General features: G+C 35.9%; 1 protein-coding gene and 1 long non-coding RNA gene across 5 annotated transcripts in view; one reads left to right on the forward strand and one right to left on the reverse strand.

Moving 5' to 3' along the window:
* Positions 1-7,562, forward strand: part of LOC124293587 — a 53,509-nt gene extending 45,947 nt beyond the window's left edge. The window contains exon 3 of the long non-coding RNA XR_006903456.1: positions 7,492-7,562. This is a non-coding gene — a long non-coding RNA (uncharacterized LOC124293587). The remainder of the gene's footprint in view (positions 1-7,491) is intronic.
* LOC107222255 (GRAM domain-containing protein 2A) overlaps positions 1-17,940 on the reverse strand; it is a 102,128-nt gene extending 84,188 nt beyond the window's left edge. The window contains exons 1-2 of one of the 4 annotated variants that reach the window (XM_015661532.2): positions 16,386-17,940; positions 12,008-12,233 (exon numbers count right to left, since the gene is read on the reverse strand). In XM_015661532.2, coding sequence (XP_015517018.1) covers positions 12,008-12,233; positions 16,386-16,476 — 317 coding nt within the window. In that variant the 5' untranslated portion in view covers positions 16,477-17,940. Of the gene's footprint in view, positions 1-2,637; positions 2,907-5,361; positions 6,268-12,007; positions 12,234-15,568; positions 15,710-16,385 lie in introns of those variants that run through there. The other 3 variants (XM_046734964.1, XM_046734965.1, XM_046734966.1) reach the window with 3 other exon arrangements.
* Between the last annotated feature and the right edge of the window lie 2,562 nt (positions 17,941-20,502).

Below are 20,502 nucleotides of genomic sequence, written 5' to 3' on the forward strand. Positions count from 1 at the left end.
AGATGTATTAAAATTTTGATTTTGAAATATTACATGACAACAGGTAAAATGGTTTACAACGCAGTGCAGGGTTTGAAAAATCATGGTTCATGTTCATTCTCCTATCACGTCACGTCCAAGGAACATTCATCAATCATACAAAATGACTGCATCACAAATATTTATTCAATATTTATCTGCAGTAATTCCAAATTCATTTCAAAATTCGATTATACATGGAATCATCATAATAAACTATTATGTGTATACAGTATACACGGATCGTGCGGTGCATTGCGTCAAGGTGAGAGAAAAAGTGCATTTTTATAGTATAGTTCGAATGCAACTCATTCATTGAATTAAAAAAAATAGAAGTAGGATACGGATGGACATCCACTTTTCGAATTCTAGATAAATTTATTTAATTCGATTTATTTATAGTCAATAATTGCCTTTCTTTAATCAGTCTCGCACTTGTTGACTGAATATAATTCAATACACTTACTATCAGAAAAACAATAACACGTATCGTAACGATTTAAAAAATAAAAAATCATTCATTTTTTGATGTAGTCAAAATTACTGATGACAGAAAAATTAGAGATCCAAAAATCAAGCATTTGTATTATGTTCAATTTAGCATCCATTATATTTCATATTCACGAATAAAGAAACTCGAAGGGTAGGAAGTCCATACATTTTTTAATTCGTAATAAAAATGAATTGTCCGTTTATTTCTATAAGTATTCAGGACCACGCGCACCGCGTTTTTGCTATTAATTACAGCATCTAACGTATCAGTGGGGTCAATTTCGTTTCACAGCTTGTGCAGTGTTAGTCTATTAACCAAATATGCAATTAGTGACTAATACAGCGCCGAAAATTGTAATGGTATCGAAAATGGTACCGAAAATTGAATTTTTATTTAAAATTTGAAATACGATGACACACATTTTAAGAAAGACAGAGACAGGGATTGAGATGTGAAGAACCAGTACAAATAATGGATATTTGATTCCCATTTCAGTGGTTCTGACGGTAACTAATCAGTGTATTCTGAATCAGCATGCCCCGTAAATTTATCTGTACCGAAGGCCGGTCAAGATTATAACCAAGAACTTGTACAAATTCGAAAATGCGTTACATAGATGAAAACTATTCTAACATCGTTACAAATGAATATACGAAACTTAAGACTTTGCTACGGAAAGAAGATTTAATCGAGATTATGTATGTGTAATATAAATAAAATCTCTAATCAAATTAATTCATGTTATGATTATTTTATTAATTCATCAGATATCTTTTTTCATGAATAAATTCATAACGTAGTAACTGTATGTGGAGATTTGAATTATGACAATTTAAAAATATAACCATTCGAGTAACAGTCTGCACTCGAAGTGCAAAAAAATCCGTTGACGTTTCCACGTAGAATATTTGAACAAAAATTTCAAGTTATTTGAGAATGTAAACGTCAAAAGGTGTTCGGCTAAACATAAATCGATTCCTAACTGGATAGGAGCGAAAACAGTTTTGGGTATTTCTGAATGGGAAAGATCAAGATTCGATTTTTTTATTAATCAATAAACAATTAACCAAATTCATCAATCCTCATTAAAGAATCGGGCATCAATTTTTGAAAAGTGTATTGTTCTGATTGATGAATAAATTTTCAAATGGTTGCATCTTACAATAAATTTGTCCTGTGGAGCAAATTAAGCATTTAGACTGTACTTGTTTTAGTACCTGAAACGATTTTCTTGATGTCGAATCTCAAAAATCGAACATTATCCAAACATTCCATTTTCCACTTTTTAGAAAACATAAAAAAATTTTGTTTCGTTATATGTAACGAATGAAGTGTACTCAAGAACAAGATGTTATAGATTGTTTGCAATCAGAAGATTTCAAAAGTCAAATCAAACTCTAGCTTGAAGTCATTCAATCGAATCTCTCAATCTCTCTGCAAACATCTGATCCACATCGAAACTTTTTTAAACTTTTTATACTAATAAATAAATTATAAGAAGAAGAAACCAAAAGTATATTCAAGCGTTAGGATTTGATACCACACGAGAAATTTCTATTTGTGGTTACTGTACGCAGTCCTCAACTATTTTCAGTATCTTACCATGGCTGAAAAATATACTTCTGGATATAAAATCGAAATGAGTTTCGTAATGGTAACCAAAAAAGTGTTACTATTGGTAAACCCCACGTATTTTCTTGTAAGTATTACCGTAATTTTGTATCAATGCAAAGTAAATTGATATTTTTATGAAAACTTAGTCAACTTGAGAAACAGATTTATTGTTATAAAAACTAGAACATTCAGTATTAAAATCTATAATCACTGTAAATAGTTACTCGTACCAAATTTTCTTGCTATTCCAACAACATTTTAAGCGATTTGTCGTAACGATACCTATTCAGCTGAAATTTTTCCCACAATCAGTGTAGGTACCAATTGTGAGAATGACGAGAAATTATAAAAATCATGTCGCAGAGGAACAATCAATAACAAGAACATGCTACGAGTAATTTGGGAATATGGCATGCATACAAAGAATACAAGACAAGTACTCTTTCAATAATTACCAACAATAAAAGGGCGGGTCTTTTCAAGCTGGGGGGTAACAAAAAAGGTCTGTGTACCTTCGAAATGGATCCTTGCCCAATGGTATATCTGAGCGCCAATTGGTAGACATCTTTTTGCACGATATTTGGTAATTACTCGTCTGGTTTGGTGACTGTAGATCGTAGACATCACGATTTTAGGTTTCGGTACGTCCGAGTTATTCGATCAAGAGTACCTAGTTGATCACGTGCACTTCCACGGTTTTAGAAATTTCTCAAGCTTCCCCAAAAAAAATTTCACATCAAATTTTGGCACAGCCTTTTTAAGAAATCTTACATTTAAATATCTGTAGATAATTCGGGAACTATAAGTATATTGTTAATTTCACGGAGAAGTTACGCAATATACCTGAATAATATGTGACTATACCTATACCGCCGTGCCGAGGGAAAAGCTGATTGATAAATCACATCTTTGACGAAAATACGTTTTAATTATGAATTATAAAAAATTGGACAGCATCTTTTTATTACAAATCTACATCTCTACGGGTAAAATCATCATATGTTAAACAGCCGTTGGAAATAAACAATAACTGATGCAAAACCTGCAAGAGGTCTTTCAAATTAGTTCACTGATTCCAATTTAGAAAGTCGATTGGATTGCGAGTTATTCTGATTCTTTCCTGGTGAAGCAAAAACTATTATGTAAAGGGTCGTGAGTTTTTTTTTTTTTACATGTAATATCTAGGGTCAAGAAATAACCGTAACTGAATTTTCTGTTCTAGTGATCGATTGAAAGTTTAATTTTTTTACTGCATAATCAAACAGAGCTTTTGTAATTGACATCGTAAAGTTTTTTTGTCAATTTTCTCAGTTTGAAGGCGAGAAGATTTGTGCAAATATTTTATATTTCTTGGTACGGCAGAATAAGTGCAATCTTTAACCATTGTTTTCACGATAATACCAATTGTGAGATGATTACGTACCACTTCGTTGACAATTTTAGAAAACTATCATTTTCCCTGCTGTAAATATTAAGTGCTAAGAAGAAAGATTCTCGGTGAATTTTTAAGGATATATGAGATGTACAGACGGCTGAAAAATATTTTGAAACAAGAACATGACTGACGAAGGGTTGAAAAAGTGAAACTGAAGTTAATCAAGTTAAGGATGTACTGATTATACATTCTCAACCAAAAGTAAGGTTCGTCTACTATATTGAATACTTTGTGATTAGATAAAAATCTGAAAAAATCATTCACAATAAAAACAGTAGTAAAATTGAATTTGAATAATAATAATCCCGAAATGTTATCAATAAATAGTTTAAACAAAACATTGTTTAAAAAAATTTTAAACTATGAAACTTAAATATAGACAGTAGACACCCTGTTATTAACAAGGTCAGAGATATATAACACAATCTACTATTCTTCAACAAAAATCCATACAATCGGTCCAATTTTGATGAACAATAGTTTAGTTAATTCTTAAAGGAATACTCTAAAAATCATTTTTGACAGATTTTATCTTAAGCTCGTCGATTGGTAAAAGACCTTCAATATGTAAAACCGTTACCTTAAGTGAGACTTTCTAAAGCTTTTCCCTTATCACGTTTTTGATCTAACAATAAGTCCCATACATTTTTAAGTCTCAATAAATTTTACATTGAAAACCTTGTGTCAGGACGAATTGTTCGTAGAGTACTGATTGTAAGAACTGATTGTGAATGCCGGTATTGCTTTTTGCAATCGAATTGTAGGATATTTAAAGAATGTTGGTAAAGTATAAAAACAAAATTGCAAACAAATAGATCAATCCACCCGAAGGTACAAAAGAATATGAATTTCTCTGAAAGTATAACATACTGAAAAGTCATACGTCAGCTGACCTACTTTTCGGACAAACACATCGAATTCTCGAGTGATTTGCCGATGAAGAAAAACGACGTGACAAAATTAGGATGCAGCGTTCGATATTAACCTAAAAACTTGATCGTGTTGTCACTTCAACTTCACTACGGTAAAATTTGGTCCAGTAATCACTGCTAACGCTAAAACTGAGTCTGATACTCAATTCTATAACAATTACGAAAGTTAATCTTTCTGATGAAGATTGTGCAATTTTTATGCCTTGTGATTAAAATTTTACACGCTTTTTCCTTCAATCTGTGTACATGATTAGAAAATTAATCTTGGTAACTATCGCGATCCGTAAACGTTACAGGATTTTACGAATGCCAGGTAAACGTGGCTGTAAATAATTGCAATTATTTTTCAAAAGTATAGAACAGCAGTGACTGTACGCATATAGGGATTTACAAGAGCGGCGATATTTAAAAAAAAAAAAAAAAATGCGAAATCGAAGACAAAACGACAGTTCGACGAATGCCTTGACCTACACCGATTCCGGGTGAAGAATTTTAGGAACTACAGTTCGCCGTGCGAGAGAATATATTGTGTGACACGTGAGTACCGATAATTTGATTAGACTCGTGTTACATTCGGATCTAATTACACTTACACTGGAAAAGTACGAAGCTGAAAAGAAATTAAGGAGTAAAAGTGAATACGAAAGATGGGGGAAGAAATAAATCTGAATTTATCCCAATGGATCAATGATAATCGAAAAGAGAATATATTATGTATAAATGCCTTGTAAGAACTATCTATTTTACACTGCCGTCCTACGTAAACAGCAGCCATACAGCTTCTGCAATCAGGATCGTCAAACAAGGGGGCGCAAGCAAGCCAAAATCTATAACTAATTTATCTAAATTTAGTTTTAATCAAATTGCACCTGTGGCGAGTAGTCTCGTAGCTTGCCGTCCAGTACAAGGGCGCCACTGTTTCGCGTTTTCGAGCAAACGATAAGTAAATCCAAATTCAAATTTTAATATTTTTTCTTTTTCGTTTCTTGTTCTCTTTTTTTTCGTTTGTGTTTTTTTCTTTTTTTTTTTTTTACTTATGCACGTCTCTTCGGATTAAGTTTCACTTTATTGGCACGTAACTTTTCTTCCAGGTGTACAACACGCACGTGCCTGATAATCGGGCTTTAATCGATCGTTTATTACAACTGAACGTTGAGAAAAGAGTCTTTGGCAAAAAAAGGAATGTACAGTTTAATTGCGATGACGTAAAACTGTTTAAAAAATAAAGAAAGTAACTTACTTCGAATCAAATATACATGTACGTAGACCTTATCATTTGCGTTTGGAAAATTTTATCGTTGGGTACTAATGCGGATATATAATACGAATTACGAAGACGTTCTTGTTGAGCTTTGGGGAAAGCGTAATCAGACAGCAGTTGAGATTAGGCTTCGAGATTACGGAGGGTTTACACATACGTTTAAATCGATTGGCTTGACAACGGTGAATAAATTAAAATCCGATTGTTACAACTCTTTCGTTGGAGTATCACGTACATATGGTGAGAAAAAAAGACAAACACTTGATTCTTCCTGCAGCGGTAAATAACGAGGTATTATTTATAAGCAAACATGTACGCGGAAGATAATCTCTTCCTCGACGTGCCTCCCACAACGTTTCTCAAGTACAGACTTGTCAAATTCGATGGTTGAGAATTAGCAGCGATGAGTGAGCGTTTCGAGGATTTTTAAAAATTATAAGAAACTATAAATGGTATATACGGCAATGCGGTAGTCGAAACGTGCAGCGCCCTGCAGTCATGCACTTTCCGATTCACATCACATCACATCACAGACGTTTCGCACACCAGTTCACATTCGCTCATCCCGTTGCGTCTGCGCGCCTGAGGTCACCTATTGACCGAGTATATAGCTTATAGCTATATGCCGTATTCCCAGCTATACCTAAATATATTTCTCCTCGTGCATATATGCATATGTGCATAAAGTATAGCCAGGTTTATAGAGATCTAATCGTACGCTGCAGATAATATGTATATACTAGGGTGTTTAGGAAAAAAATCATTTGCGATTTTCCACCATGACAATCCCTTAAAAAGTTTGGTCAGGTTAGAAGAGAAGATTTTATGAAAAGATGAGCGTTTTACGTTGTGTGGAAGATCGCGGTCAGTTGATTTTTCACTTTTTTTTTTAAATTTTTTTGAATTTATGAAGTATCGCGAACAAAATTTTTTTTATTGCTTGCATCAATCGTAATATCAATTTACGTACCGAAGAAGACCATCAATTGTAAGTCTCCACAAGTATGAAGCTAAATTCTTGGCATTATTTTTAAATCGAAGCAGCGAAAAAACGATGAATATTTATTTATACTTCAACATTATGATAAAAAATATGTACATGTACATGACCAACTTTTGATACATTGATTCCTTGAAAAAAAAAAGGAAACTACTTGAATTAGCGCATCGGAAATGGTAAATGTTCCTTTTAACCGAATTTTGTGGACCGATTTTTGGAAATGTTATTTCGAATGATTCGGTTAAAAAAGAATCACCATGATTCGGACAGCTTTCATATTACAGAAGTGACAGAATGAATATCTGAAAAATTCCATTCCATTTCGAAGGCTAACTACAACGTTTTCTCATTTCATGATGCCAATCCTTACTGACCGCGTAAATAGTCACTTATTTTAACTAGCATCAAAGACTACGCATTATAAACAATGAAGCAAAAAAACCGATGGCACCGCAATTCTGCATGCAATCTTGAATAGAAATATGCACTTGAAAATGCAAATTGAGAATGCTAATATCTGATCAAATATGCAATCGGTGATCATCCATTCACCGGAATACATCATCCGAGGGTGTTATTGTCGCGTGAAACAAAAAATTCTTTCCACATTTGTATTCAGCATTGCATGTAAAACTGCGCTATGCGTAGCGTTTTTGCCGCAACAATGCGTAGGTTTTGATAATAATTATAGCGTTGCAAGCTACGGTTAAAAATGGTATGTTAATTTCTGATCTATAGGGTGGTCCACTTTAGCCGATGCAGAAAGACAAAAAAACAGAAAACAAAGACCGACTATGTAGCTGACAACCGATACGACGAATTGTCTGAAGTTCCTTTTTTGGTACACCTACTGGATGTAGACAAGCATCCACAAATAAATATTATCTGGTTGATCGGATGACGATTTCCAAGCCCCTATAAGAGCCTCATAATAAAACCATCAATGATATTAGAATACAGCCCCCGAACAAAATAACCCTCTTGTTTAGCTCCCGAAAGGTGACTAACAAATTTATGAAAAATGAAGCCACTGCTTTCCTAAATCCTGTTGTAGGTGATTTATACCCGACTGGAGGGTATACAGAACTGGAGTGGTTAGAGATGTGATTCCAAGTTTTGATGAAGCTGCTGTCTTCAGAGTATTTAATTCCCATCACAAAAAGTAAAAATTGAAACAAAGTTTGAGACTTTATTTTCATTCTGCAAGTAACACCCCTGAATTTATTACTATTTGGAATACAAAACGAAAGGTTCTGTCATGAGTTTTCTCAGTCAGAAGATGTAACAACTGTTTACGCTTCCTAACCTAACCTAACACTTTGCTACGGAAAGGGTATTTAATCAACATAATGTATGTGTAATATAAACAAAAATCTCTATTGTTTTCCACAACTACTTGAGTTATCCTTTCCCAGACAAGTTGATGTTTCTCAACTGCAAGGAAAATCACTCTGCTTCCTCTTACCAGTACAACGCTTTCCAATGTTACAAAGAGGTAAACCAAATCTGTTCCGGTCCGAATCTCTCGGCTAAAGATACATAGTATCGACGGTTGCATAGAATAGCCGGCTATCTCGAGTCAGGCTTGAAAAACCGGCTATCTCGAGTTAGGCTTCCAAAACCGGCGATTTCGTGGTTTGCTTGGAAAATCGGCTAACTCGAGTTATCGTTGAGATGAAATTAAAAATTATCATTTCGGCATAATGACATTTAATATCATTATCAATTTAATGTCATTATGCCGAAATGATAATCTTACATTTTATCTCAACATACGCCTGATGTTTTATACTTTCATTTCTGCATTATAATTATGTAGATAACCGTATAATACGTACATTCCCAAAACGAAGCTTGTATGAATTTTGTGAAGCGTTGCCGAATTTTGTATTCAGCCCGACATTGCTACCAACTTAATTTGCGGCCAAAAATTTCAAAAACGAAATAGCCAATTTTGAACTTTACTCGAAATAGCCGGTTATTCAAACCTAACTCGAGATAGTCGGTTTTTCAAGCGAAACTCGAGATAGCCGGTTATTCTACGCAACCATCGATATCTGCTCGTCAAGACGCACTTCGTACAGCGCTGATGTTGGGAAGCATTGATATACCAGTTTTGACCGTTCATTTTGGCCTTTGGAGTTTCTGCCATTCTGAATTACGGCATTCAATGTAACGAACTGTCCGAATTTCAACAATTTGGAATTCTTACTTCATCCAGTTCACTTATCTCCGCCACGTTCTGGGCGTCATGACCAACAAAGATTCTTCGCCCCTTAGACCGGTGAAACCTCTCTGCTCTACAAAAGAATATACGTCGGCGAAAAAATCATGTTCAAAAACTTGACTTGTCGAAGAAATTTGATGACTCCTAAGTTCTTGCTGATGTCAGCAAACATATGTTGAAGCATCACCATTAAAAAAAAAGTATGGTTCTCCCTTCATCTTCAAAATGTAGCCAGAACTTGGGGTTCTTAAAATCCAGATTTGTCAAACCTAATGTCATTCGTACGGATATGAATGTCAAATTGGAAAGTAAATCGCACTATCGATAAGTCCGTCAGTCTAATTGTGAGGCTAACAGTCACCTGACTTGCTTTTCCGCCAATTAGTGACAGAGGCCTTTTGGGAAGTCGACCCTATTTTCACCAATAGCTCACGCCGAATCTCGTCAATAGGCGTGGGAAGCACAGGTTTCTATTCTAGAACAGGAAGATCGTTCACCTTCCGCCTGAACGACAACGCGTCTATTTTCTCCGCAGTGGCATTCGGTATTAGAAAAGCCGTGAGCATAATCCGAGTAGTGATAGATCAAAAGACAATAAAGATTATCTATTCAGATTCAAGAAGTGTTCTACAAAGCATATTTCCCATCGGATTAAATTCCATGTCAATCTCCTTACTACCGAAACCAAAGGACGACTTTTGGATCTCGAAAAAACGGGTTGCATCATCACGCTAGTCTAGATGCCTTCCGCCAGTGAAATAACTGGAAACGAAATCGCTGATTCTATATTCAGATCAGCTTTTGATATGGAGATTAAAAGCCAGCCTTCTCTCTGGTGCTACGTTATGGATCGGTCCAAAAGGTGTAATTATCAGAGCTTATTTAAAGTACAGATAACCTTCGCAGGTCCTTTTGCAGGAAAAAGTGGAAAGTCGTCTTCAATAATACCGAACCCATTAACCAAACAAAGGCAAAGATGGATAAGAAGCAGTTGGATTAAAGGAAATATCAAAGATGTATAAAAAAAAAATAGTCAGATGAATAAGAAAGGTTATCGTTGGCTGAAATAGGCACGATCGATTGATCGAATTCTTAGTCCTCAAAAGCTCAGTTCAGCCTAGTGAGGTGTTCAAATAAGAGACCAGAGTACATTATCGTACGAGACAAATTTAGAAATGATGACCGGTACGCATCGAGGAAAAAACGAATATACATAAAAAATAATTCGAACAATCCAGTCAGACGTTTACCGTGAATTATATCTAAATGAGTAACACTGAATTATGATAAACTGAAAACGAAAACTCATGTACCAAATTCTAGGAAAATTCGTAGTAGAGTCTAAGATTTATACACGTTTTAGAAATTCGAACGACCACCATTCGGTAACCGGAAGTCGAGACATTCAATGTTGACGTATTTCTATCGAATACATGAATTTCTTCCCATATTTCATTAGTTCGGAATACAGAACGTACGGAACTGAAAGGATTAGGAGTTTCAAAAATTTCGTGACACGTCCCTATATACTGATAAATTGATGTACCCGTAAATTTCTTCAAAATCGAGAAAGTCATATCTTTGTAATGTAGTATGAACGAAATAATTGTTGAAAATGTGTATAGTTATTGAAATTGTTGTTTTTGCGGAATTCAAGATACAAGATTTCACACACGCACACACATTGTCACGTAGTTGATGAAACGTGTTTCTCAAAATAAGATGAAGAACATTTTTTATTGCTAAGCGACATATTTCGCGATTATAAATACAATATTTCAAAGTTGACTCATTGTCAGTAAGACTCTTTCCAAGGAGGATGAAAACTGGTCTTACTGCTAGCACTTTGTAGGTTAGAATTTCCAGAACGTGCAGTTATTCACATTTCCTATTATACTTATTTCTCGAGCTTCTCAGAATTGTAGTTTTATACGCAATGCAGGAAAATGTATGGAAATAATGGAGCAGCAATGATGAAAGCATCTCAAACGAGAAACATATATATTACATTAAGTCTCTGCAGTGTACCAAACATACCCACAAGACGTGTGACACTGTTTGTTCATCAGTAGCCTGAATAATTATGCAATACCTACAGCTAGAATACTTGTCAATCCAACAAGTCATCATCCCCGCGGTGTTGGAAAGTTAGATTCGACGGTCATGGGTTATGAAGAAGAAGTTTAGTCGAAAAATTCCGGTCAGGTAAAGAGAGTTTAATTGTTTGGAAAACGTAACATGTTAAAACGTTTCCGACGTTTCGGCCGGGCCCTGCCAACCATCCTCAGGCTATAATAATTAACAAAAAAGTTTCAAAAAACAATTCTGAATTGAAACAGAGACTACGTTCATAAGAATAGTTGCTGTTGTTGTAACTTAGTTATAAATTAATAAATTGTCACGATTTTGAGGTTAAGTATAGAAATTGCGGATGGCAAAAAGTATAAAATAAGTTTACATGAGTGAAATTTTGACGACTAAAGTAATTAATAAGTGTGTGAGAATTGAAATAAACAAGAGATCAAATAAGTTTAGACAGATTACTCACAAATTTGACGACCTGTTCCTGCTTAGGTGTTATTAGTTCAGCATTTTGGACGGAAGTAAAGATTGGCGGAAATCGATCCGTAAATCTATGGTAATGAGGTATGATATTGATCTGTGTTCGAATATCATGGATTTAAAACTGATGACCAACCAGAGCAAAGGGTGCCAATATTTGAAAACTAGAGAATGTTTGAGTATAAATGGCTGAGATGTTGGATATCAGCGCGTTTGTTGTTACCTGACCGGAATTTTTCGATTAAACTTCTTCTTCAATCAACCTCCTGGTTCACGAATTCTTCACAAGTCATGGGTTATGTTATGTTTATTGAGTTTGAGTTTGTTTTGCGCTCGGCCGACTATAGCGCTGTAGGTTTCTCCGTGTTGCCAACATAACTGTCTAGTGTAAAAAAATAGTTATCTCAGATTCATTGTCCCCGAGTGTACATACCTAGATAGTAAATATAAATATAAATAACTCACTGAGGTATCGAGACGATGGGACAACCGAGTTGCAGAAGACTACGGGCCAGGAACTCCGGTGCAGGTGCGGCTGTGGAAGGTGCGGAGTGTCTGGTGGGCCTGGCGGGCCGGCCATTGTTTTGATCAGGATCAGTGGAAACGGTTAGTGTAGAGGATCCAGCATAGTTGGTGGTCCTTTGTATACGTAGGGACCCACCTCGTCTTAACTGCGACCCAACGTCACCCTCTGTAAATAAGATAGAAATCATTCGTGCGGATATTAAAATATCGCCATTTTTATTATTTCACACGAGGGTGGAGGGAGTGAAAGCAATAACAATGCATACCGGGACTATCTCTTGAAACTTGAAAATCAACTGCGCATGCGCAAGCTTTATCGGCTGTTCGTGCAGGCTGGCCATCCTGAATTTTGAGCTGTCAAACCGTTTCTGACGACGATGTAGTTGATACGAATTTTCGAGGTTAGAATCTTAAATAATTGAGGTAGTGACTCGGAAAGGTTTGGGAAGTATTTGTTATTGTGTCGGAAAGTTGATTCTTCAAAGAACGGTCGGAATTTTATGCTTATGCTCTTTGAAAATTCAAACGTGCACATTTTGTTGTTTGGGTACGTTGTGTCCGATTTCGCCGACCACTGAGATTGAAATATTTGGCGCATGCGCGGTTGATTTTCAAGTTTCAAGAGATTCTCCGGTATAAAAGTATAAGGAAAACAAGAGATAAAGAAATAAAATCAGCAAAAGTTACGTATCACGTCGCTGCCAATTGTAATAACAAGGCCAAGTAGCACACTTGACAAAATTTCGACTATTGTTCGACAAATTAAAGCCGGCGTAACATTGACAGACGAAAAATTTGACTTACAATTGGCGGGAAGTTGGCAAAACGGTGACTATTCGCCTGAAATGTGATAATGACTGTCAATAACCGAAAGGTCAAACTTGCGATATCCATGTGTCAACGAATGTCCTCAAAAACGTGAAGAATAAAACAATCTGAAAACCAAAATTAGATATCGCCGCGCGCCGCGTATAGTGCTCGACGTAACGAATATAACGGGGTAAAAAAAACCTGATAATTGTAAAAATTTTGTAGTTTCGTTTGAATATTTTTTACTCACAACAAATCAATTTATAGTCGAATTGTACGTTGTTGACTATAAATTAATAATCGAACAGACATTCGTGAACGTATGGTAGACACGTAAATCAACTGTAATATAGCTTCAAATATGCCCTCTTCATTAGACTTTGATTAGTGGAATGCACTTTCTGCCGGCAGTAAGTCAAATAAGAGTCATCCGTGTGTTTCTTGGGAAGAAATTTATCAGCATAAGGCAACGCCTCGCCCCCCCCCCCCCCCAGCCCCCCACAAAAAATCATATGTCTGATATTTTATTAAATAGAAAGAATGTGTCGTTGAATATTGCACAATCATGTAATATCAATATCTATTCTTATTGGTAAATCCTTGTTTAATAAAATTTCAAGAAATGTATTGAATTCCAACTTTATTCGTAGAAATATTATGAGTTTGTAGAGTTTAGACTATTTTTGTAGTCCTTTGGGTTTGGTGACTGACGTTATAAATTTTAGGCGGTAATTTCGATAATTTTAGGTGACTTGAGAAATTAATGACGTATCCGGGAATCTAATCTGGAATTCCGTGGTTATAAATTTGAATTATTTCTTCCGAAAAGTGAACGAATACCAAACCAAATTAACTCGAGAGATTTTTAATGTCTTGAAACCTTTATATAAAACGAACCTGTCTATCCGAACCGAGTGATTTGGGGTACATTTTGGAAGAGCTAACAACGTTGTGAAGATTATATTTTGAATTGATTCGATGAGATCCAACAAACACCGACATTTTAAAATGTGTGAAAATCTGGTGCTGAGAGTTCGATAATGCTGTAACCTTTTTCGTACGAGAAGAAGCCTATTCAAAAATTCTTTCTAGAAATTATTTTCCGTCAAAATAAAAAAATTAGAATTTCCATTGAAATTCCGACTGCCCCTCCCCTTAAAATTGATGAACTTTTGTGAAACACATCGTTTGACATATTTCAGAGGATTAACATTTCACACTTATAAAGCAGTAATAAGATTAAATAAAAATAATACGTATAAATTGCAAGCCGAGGAATTAAAAAATTTCCAGAAATTGATTCGAACAACATTAGTATAATTTGTGAATCCATAGAATTGTCACATCGCGAAACAGAATTTTTACCATGAAAATTCATAATTTCAGAATCGCCCTGCTAACATCTCATAAGATTTATAAACTTCTCCCTAGCTGTCTTGTAATACGATAAAATATATATATACCAATCCTATTAACGGTGAACACGTACGATGAAAATAGACCTACGAATCGATGGCTTGTGCCGGAACGCTTCATTCGAAGAAAACATCCGCCTAAACCAGAGCACGTGGCCCTCAAACTCGCACTAAAACCAACTATCTACTGCCGAACAATAAGAACCAGAAAGTCATTTCTGAAAGATGCTCGTACACTTGTTAAATTATACAACACAGTATAACGTACGTATATTTTTCTTATGCGTATAAGCATGCAGTATTCGTAAATTTTGGGCGACGCAGATATTAAAAACTGTGATTAAGTTTTCACGATCAGAAAAGGACGCTTCGAATAAAAACAAATAGTTTCAAAATTAACCGATAAATTTACTAACACAAGTCAAGTTAAGCACTGTAAGTTATTTTGCATTCTTCTGTATTTCTCACAATCAATCTAAAATTTTATCATTTTTTCAATCAGCTTTTCAACTTTTATCCTGTTGCTATTCTTCGCGTGCTTTGGGAACCTTTCATGGACATTTTTCTCGATTTTCTCTGTGGGATTTCAACTCTTGTATTTATTTCGATTTACATGTAGCCTTCCTACCCAATACACATGTCGCAAAGTCGGCTTTTACGCAAAGTAAAAAGACCATTTTCCTAGGACAATTTTGAGAAATGAATTTTGATGTGTAGAAAAGATGTCTTAAAATCGTCTTTATTTATGCACTTTCTCACGATCAGATGGATCTGCATCTCGAATAAAACAGCCGTCTTATCACTAGATTCGCAAGCAACATTTGTCCATTTGTTAATTCAATGTGATCTACGAATCACTCAAATAGGAAATAAGCAAATGTGATTAAGAACTGTCTCTTGCGTCGACTAGTTCAGTATCCTTAGTCAATGAACACCGATAGGTGTTCCACGTACCGTCCGTAGTTATACTGCAGTATATCTAACCTCTATCAGTTGACGTCATTTCAGATACTGATATTAATTAAGAATAAGCTGCATTCTTGTTATAACGATTTTCTAGCCTAGATCGATACGACTTGGCAAATGCTGCAATCGGTATACCTACATTTGACCTCGCATTCAAAGAACTTGAGTTATAATGTTATTACACTGTGTTAACCTGTGTTAGGTAATTGATGTAACAGAATGTTACATACTTGCATATGAAGGACAGTTTGATTTGAGAAGCAATGTAAGTGCCACTGACAGCGGGTAAAAGTGAGGTTGGGTAACTTACTTTCCATGATACGGTGAATAAAATTGAGATAGTCGAAATTGTGCATGCGCCAAAGCAACGCTTAGTGTGTGAAATATAGCATTTGAATTCTACGCATGCGCCCACGTCGTTTTACCACACCGTTCAGAAATGAACACTTTACGCGCAATCCACAAGGTTCAAAAATCGAACCTTTCAAGTAGGGTTAGGAAAAATACGTTTTGATGTTTAACGCGATAAGAAACATGTATCATTGCTCAAGTGTGTATTTGAAAAAAAATGTGGCGTGGTTTGCACCGCTGTTTCATGAAAGTGTTTTTAACACAGTGTGCAAAATTCCATTTCTCATGCCTGTTGGTAGTGTGCGAAGTGCCCGATTCACTCATTTTTACGCGCTGTGTGCAAAGTCACTACTTCGTGCACGGAATGTAGAGAATGATTTACTTCGCACACTGTGAATAATAAATTTCGCACACTGAATTAAAAAAACAAATAGCATACGATTTGTGTGCGCGTACTTGATCCTCGCACTTCGCGCACTTGTATCGTAATGTACTGTTCATTAGTGTCTCATTTCTGTGTGGCCCCAGTATGTAGCTGTATATTTTAGTTTCGTTATAGATTTAGCTAGAGCTGACAACTTATGTATATAAAAGAGGTATATGCCTTTGCGATAAGAACTAGTATTATCAACAAAGAACGAGGATACAAAAGCAAACCGTAAAACGTGAGAAGTTAACAGGTTTAATACGTTACACAGATGTTAGAAATAACGCTAGAGTTTATTTTCATTATAATGGAAGTTTTCGTTTTTTATTGCACTGATAGCGTGAATCACCTTTGTCTTCCGAGGATGATAGCAGACGAAAGCTGTGAACTCGACGTAGACCAACAGGGCTTCCCTCGATGCTATCACTTGGTGTTACCATTTTTGATTTACCGGTAATATTGAACTTGCAGCTTGCAGTTAACTGTACAACTTTTATAGTATCACAGAACAGAAAACCAGGCCAGCCCGCCACTCCCGCGCAGTACACCAACGACTAGTGTATAGGTAGGAATCCGTTCTAAGGACTATCGACTATCCTACGGTAATTCGGTAAATATTGTGCATATACGTATATACGAAGCTCCGAACACCCAATGAAAATATTCAAAGAATGTCACGTGCTAGGCCCAAGTACGACTATACACGTTCATAATCTATCGCCAATGTCAACGCGTATCAATGTTAGAACTTCTTCATTAGTCGTTCGAGGTTTTAAAACGGACGTTTAACAACTCATATTCTCATGCACACTACCGTATGTCACGAACGCGAATAAGTGATAGTAGAATGCGTTAAAACAAACACCTTATCAGCTTCACTCCTAATGGTAATACGCGTTCGATATTTTTAAATTCACAATTTCATGCTTGCTAGAAGACTTGCATATGTATAACACTAATGACCCGTGTTTATAATACTGGATATGCCCAACTGATAACTGGACTTTTCACTCTCACCAAGTTTCATTCAACAGCCCTGACTAAGGTGCATGGTAACACATGTCACGATAGTATACATTGTAGCTCTATTATGTACAACTTGCGAGTATAGTGCTTTTTAAGCTGAAGTAATTGAGAAGCCGACTCGCACAACAGGATTGAACGCGGGGTTCCAACCTCGCCTTGAACTTGAAAGAATACAGATGAGTTACGACGGTGTGTCTATCTTCTGTTTCATCTCCAAGACTCAAATCCAACGACACATTTTTGGAAAAGGTCTTTGACGCACGATGAAGTGAAAAATAATAAGCTATATCGTCGGAAGGATAGACTCGTGGGCGATTCGACGAGACGTAATCACTCTCTTCAAGGACGCCACTGTAAGGCAGGCTCCCGTCCCTCACTGTTGGTGACCTTTTCCGTTAATTTTAAACGCCCGCTAACGCACGCAGACTTTTCACTATGTCGCGGTTTACTGTCTATTTTCGCACATGCTGCACCTGTTGCTTTTCCGTTCGACTCTGTATAAGCTTATAGGTAAGGAAACGGACATGTCTCCCAATCGTTATGTAGCGTACCAAGCGTATACACGCGGAAAAGGCATGCGGAAGAAAGGTTTCACTTCGACAATACGCTTCTTCTCGGGCCTTGAACGACTCACTACCGATACTACTGCACTGAAATTGCGTGATTCATATTCTGGTTTTATTTTTATAACTTTGCCTATTATGCTGTGGTGAGGCACTCGATATTGCCACATCAAAACATATTGCGGGCTGGTTCCGCAAGCTCGCGAACGACACCGCGAACCTCACGACAAACCGCGGACTGACCACCAACCGAGGTACAAGTTCGTTCGACGGTTAAAGATTGCAGGCTATTTTCACGCCGCTTCCACCTCGAATAGTAGACCGCGTGACACTGATCAACGGTCAGGCTGTACGTAAAGTGGTAGCGGAGTAGCTTGTAATATACACATCGTGCAGAAATGTAGTCCATTGAATAATGCCAATAGATCCGCAATTGTCGAAGGTCGAAGGTCACCTGTATCGACATGGTTACGTATGTCTACCTCCCGCTGTAGGCACGAAAGCTTCCGACTCTCAACATTAGAGTGACGTAATTCTCACCTACATAACCCACCTCCAAAACCAACCGGTAGTATTGATCTTCAGTGGTATGCTTAATAAATGATGATACGCCTGGTGCTCTTTCATTAACGAACCCACAGAAATACGTCACCAATGAATTTGCGCTTTTCTCTACACGGACGATAACCCCGTGGTCTTGAAATATGATATTGGCTTCCTGACGAAAATATTTCTCTGAGAAACTCTGCGAAATTTTTGTGAAAAACTCTGAAAAACACATTTTCAGAGATTTACAGAGAGGTTCATAGAAATGGAGAGAAATGCAAAGAACTTGGCGAAGATGCGGAATGTTTACAAAAAATGTTACTTCAGAAGTGGACCGAAATTTAACGCATCCACCAACTCCAGCCTAGCCTCAATACTCTGGTCAGTTATTTATGGTGTTAAATTAGGAATGATAATGAATGTCATTCGTTAATTTAATTATATTTCTTGCAATTTCTTTGGCGAACCAGCACGTTTCAAAATAAGGAGGGTATCTGGCCGAGATACGTGAAGCATAGGCCCAGTATTTGTTACTAATTTTTAATGAAAACTAGTCCAAATACAGCCCGTTGATTTGAGTACATTCATTCCCTTGATTAAACAAAACGCTGTTTGAAGTTAATTTTCAGTTAAAAGCGTGTGTTGAATACGGGACGCAATGAGTTTTGGACGCTAGTCCTCCTGTTTTGGCATTGTAGTAAGAAATTTTACAAGCAAAATCACGCGGAATGCACAAAAGTCTGCAGATATTTAATGTAATATTCATACTTTTGAAGAGAAAAGGAATAGATTTTCAGTTAAACGTGCAGAGATTTACAGAGACATCTTGCAAAGTGTAGAAATATCCAGGAAAATTCAGAATTTCTAGTATGAGAAGAGTAAGGTTCAAGAAAAATATTTCGAATCTATGAAAGAAACTCATTGTCAGTGAATAGTAGAGATTTTCAAAGATATTTTTCTGAAAAACTCTGCCAAATTTCTCTGCAAAACTTCGCACATGTTCTATAAGTATGAGAATTGCAGAGAAATATCGCAAATTTTTTCATCAAAATTTCGTCAAGTTTTTCAGAGTAATATTTTTGCCAGGGCTGCCACATGTCTTTTTTTATATCCAATCCCTCAATACTTTCCAGGTTGCAGGATGTATCCACAACTGAAATTTCGAGCTTGAATATTTTCCGGATTTCGAGGCATTGTTTTGTAGAAACTATCACGTATTGTATGTACAAGTTACGAACCTAAATTTCATTGATTTTTGGATTTTAGAAAAATATTTACACTTCCATAATTCTACTAAAACACAAAATTTTGTTCCAAGTAGGAAATACTACCGAGAAACTTGACTGTCAAAAGTTAGAAAACATTCGTTATGTAAAAATTTAGATATTAAAACGTGATTCCATCGTTGACTCAAATCAACATTGTTTTGTGTAATACGATACGTATAATATCATAATGTTTTGGTACCTTCAGTGCCAAAATATATAATATACTTCACTAAAAGTTTTATAGCGAACCGTGTATTTTATTTTTTTTTTTTAATACATATCACCCAAATGTTGTCCTATGGTGAATATGTGCAGAGACTCGCAAGTGACTGAAATCTGATTTTCCGAAGGAGTACCGCGGTAAAACGATTAATAAAACTAAGTGAGAATTTATTTGTTAACAAGGAACAGTAAAAAAAATTGTTTTACGCTGACACGTTGTTCACCGACTAAAAAAAAGATTCATACTAAACTCCATTCTATAATAGTATAAATTATACAAACAATTTACGCGACTCTTCATATGGTTAATTTGGCGATTCTGCACAGCTGGATGGCCTATTTTGTATATAGTTGATCCAATTCCGTTAGATCGTTGTCAGAAAATCTGAAGAAATTCTCTGATTAGTATGCAGTAATTTCAGCTACATGTTTCTGAATGTTACGGGATAGGCTTTTGTTATAGTCGGTTAAATGCTTATCGCAAATTCATGAATCCTAAATGATTTCCATCGAAGAAATTGACACTAGCCGGCATCCAATTATTATTATTGTTAATTATCGCTATCGAATTTGGAATGGTGTCGCACTTTTTTTTTTAAATAAATGATTATGTATGGTGCAGAGACGATTCAATGTAATTTATGTCTACTCACTTACAGAGCTTATGAAATAAGTCAAAAAATAGTTTTTCAATAGAAACGTTAGAAATCGGATAATGTGTACGGTATTCAAATATGTTGTTGACTGATAAACGTACCAACATCATGTATCTAGTGACACAATAGTAAAGAATAGCGAAATTAATACTTACAGTAATCTGTAAGATTTTACCTAGAAAATT

Source organism: Neodiprion lecontei, chromosome 3, assembly GCF_021901455.1.
Source record: "Neodiprion lecontei isolate iyNeoLeco1 chromosome 3, iyNeoLeco1.1, whole genome shotgun sequence".
Taxonomy (NCBI): Eukaryota; Metazoa; Arthropoda; class Insecta; order Hymenoptera; family Diprionidae; genus Neodiprion; species Neodiprion lecontei.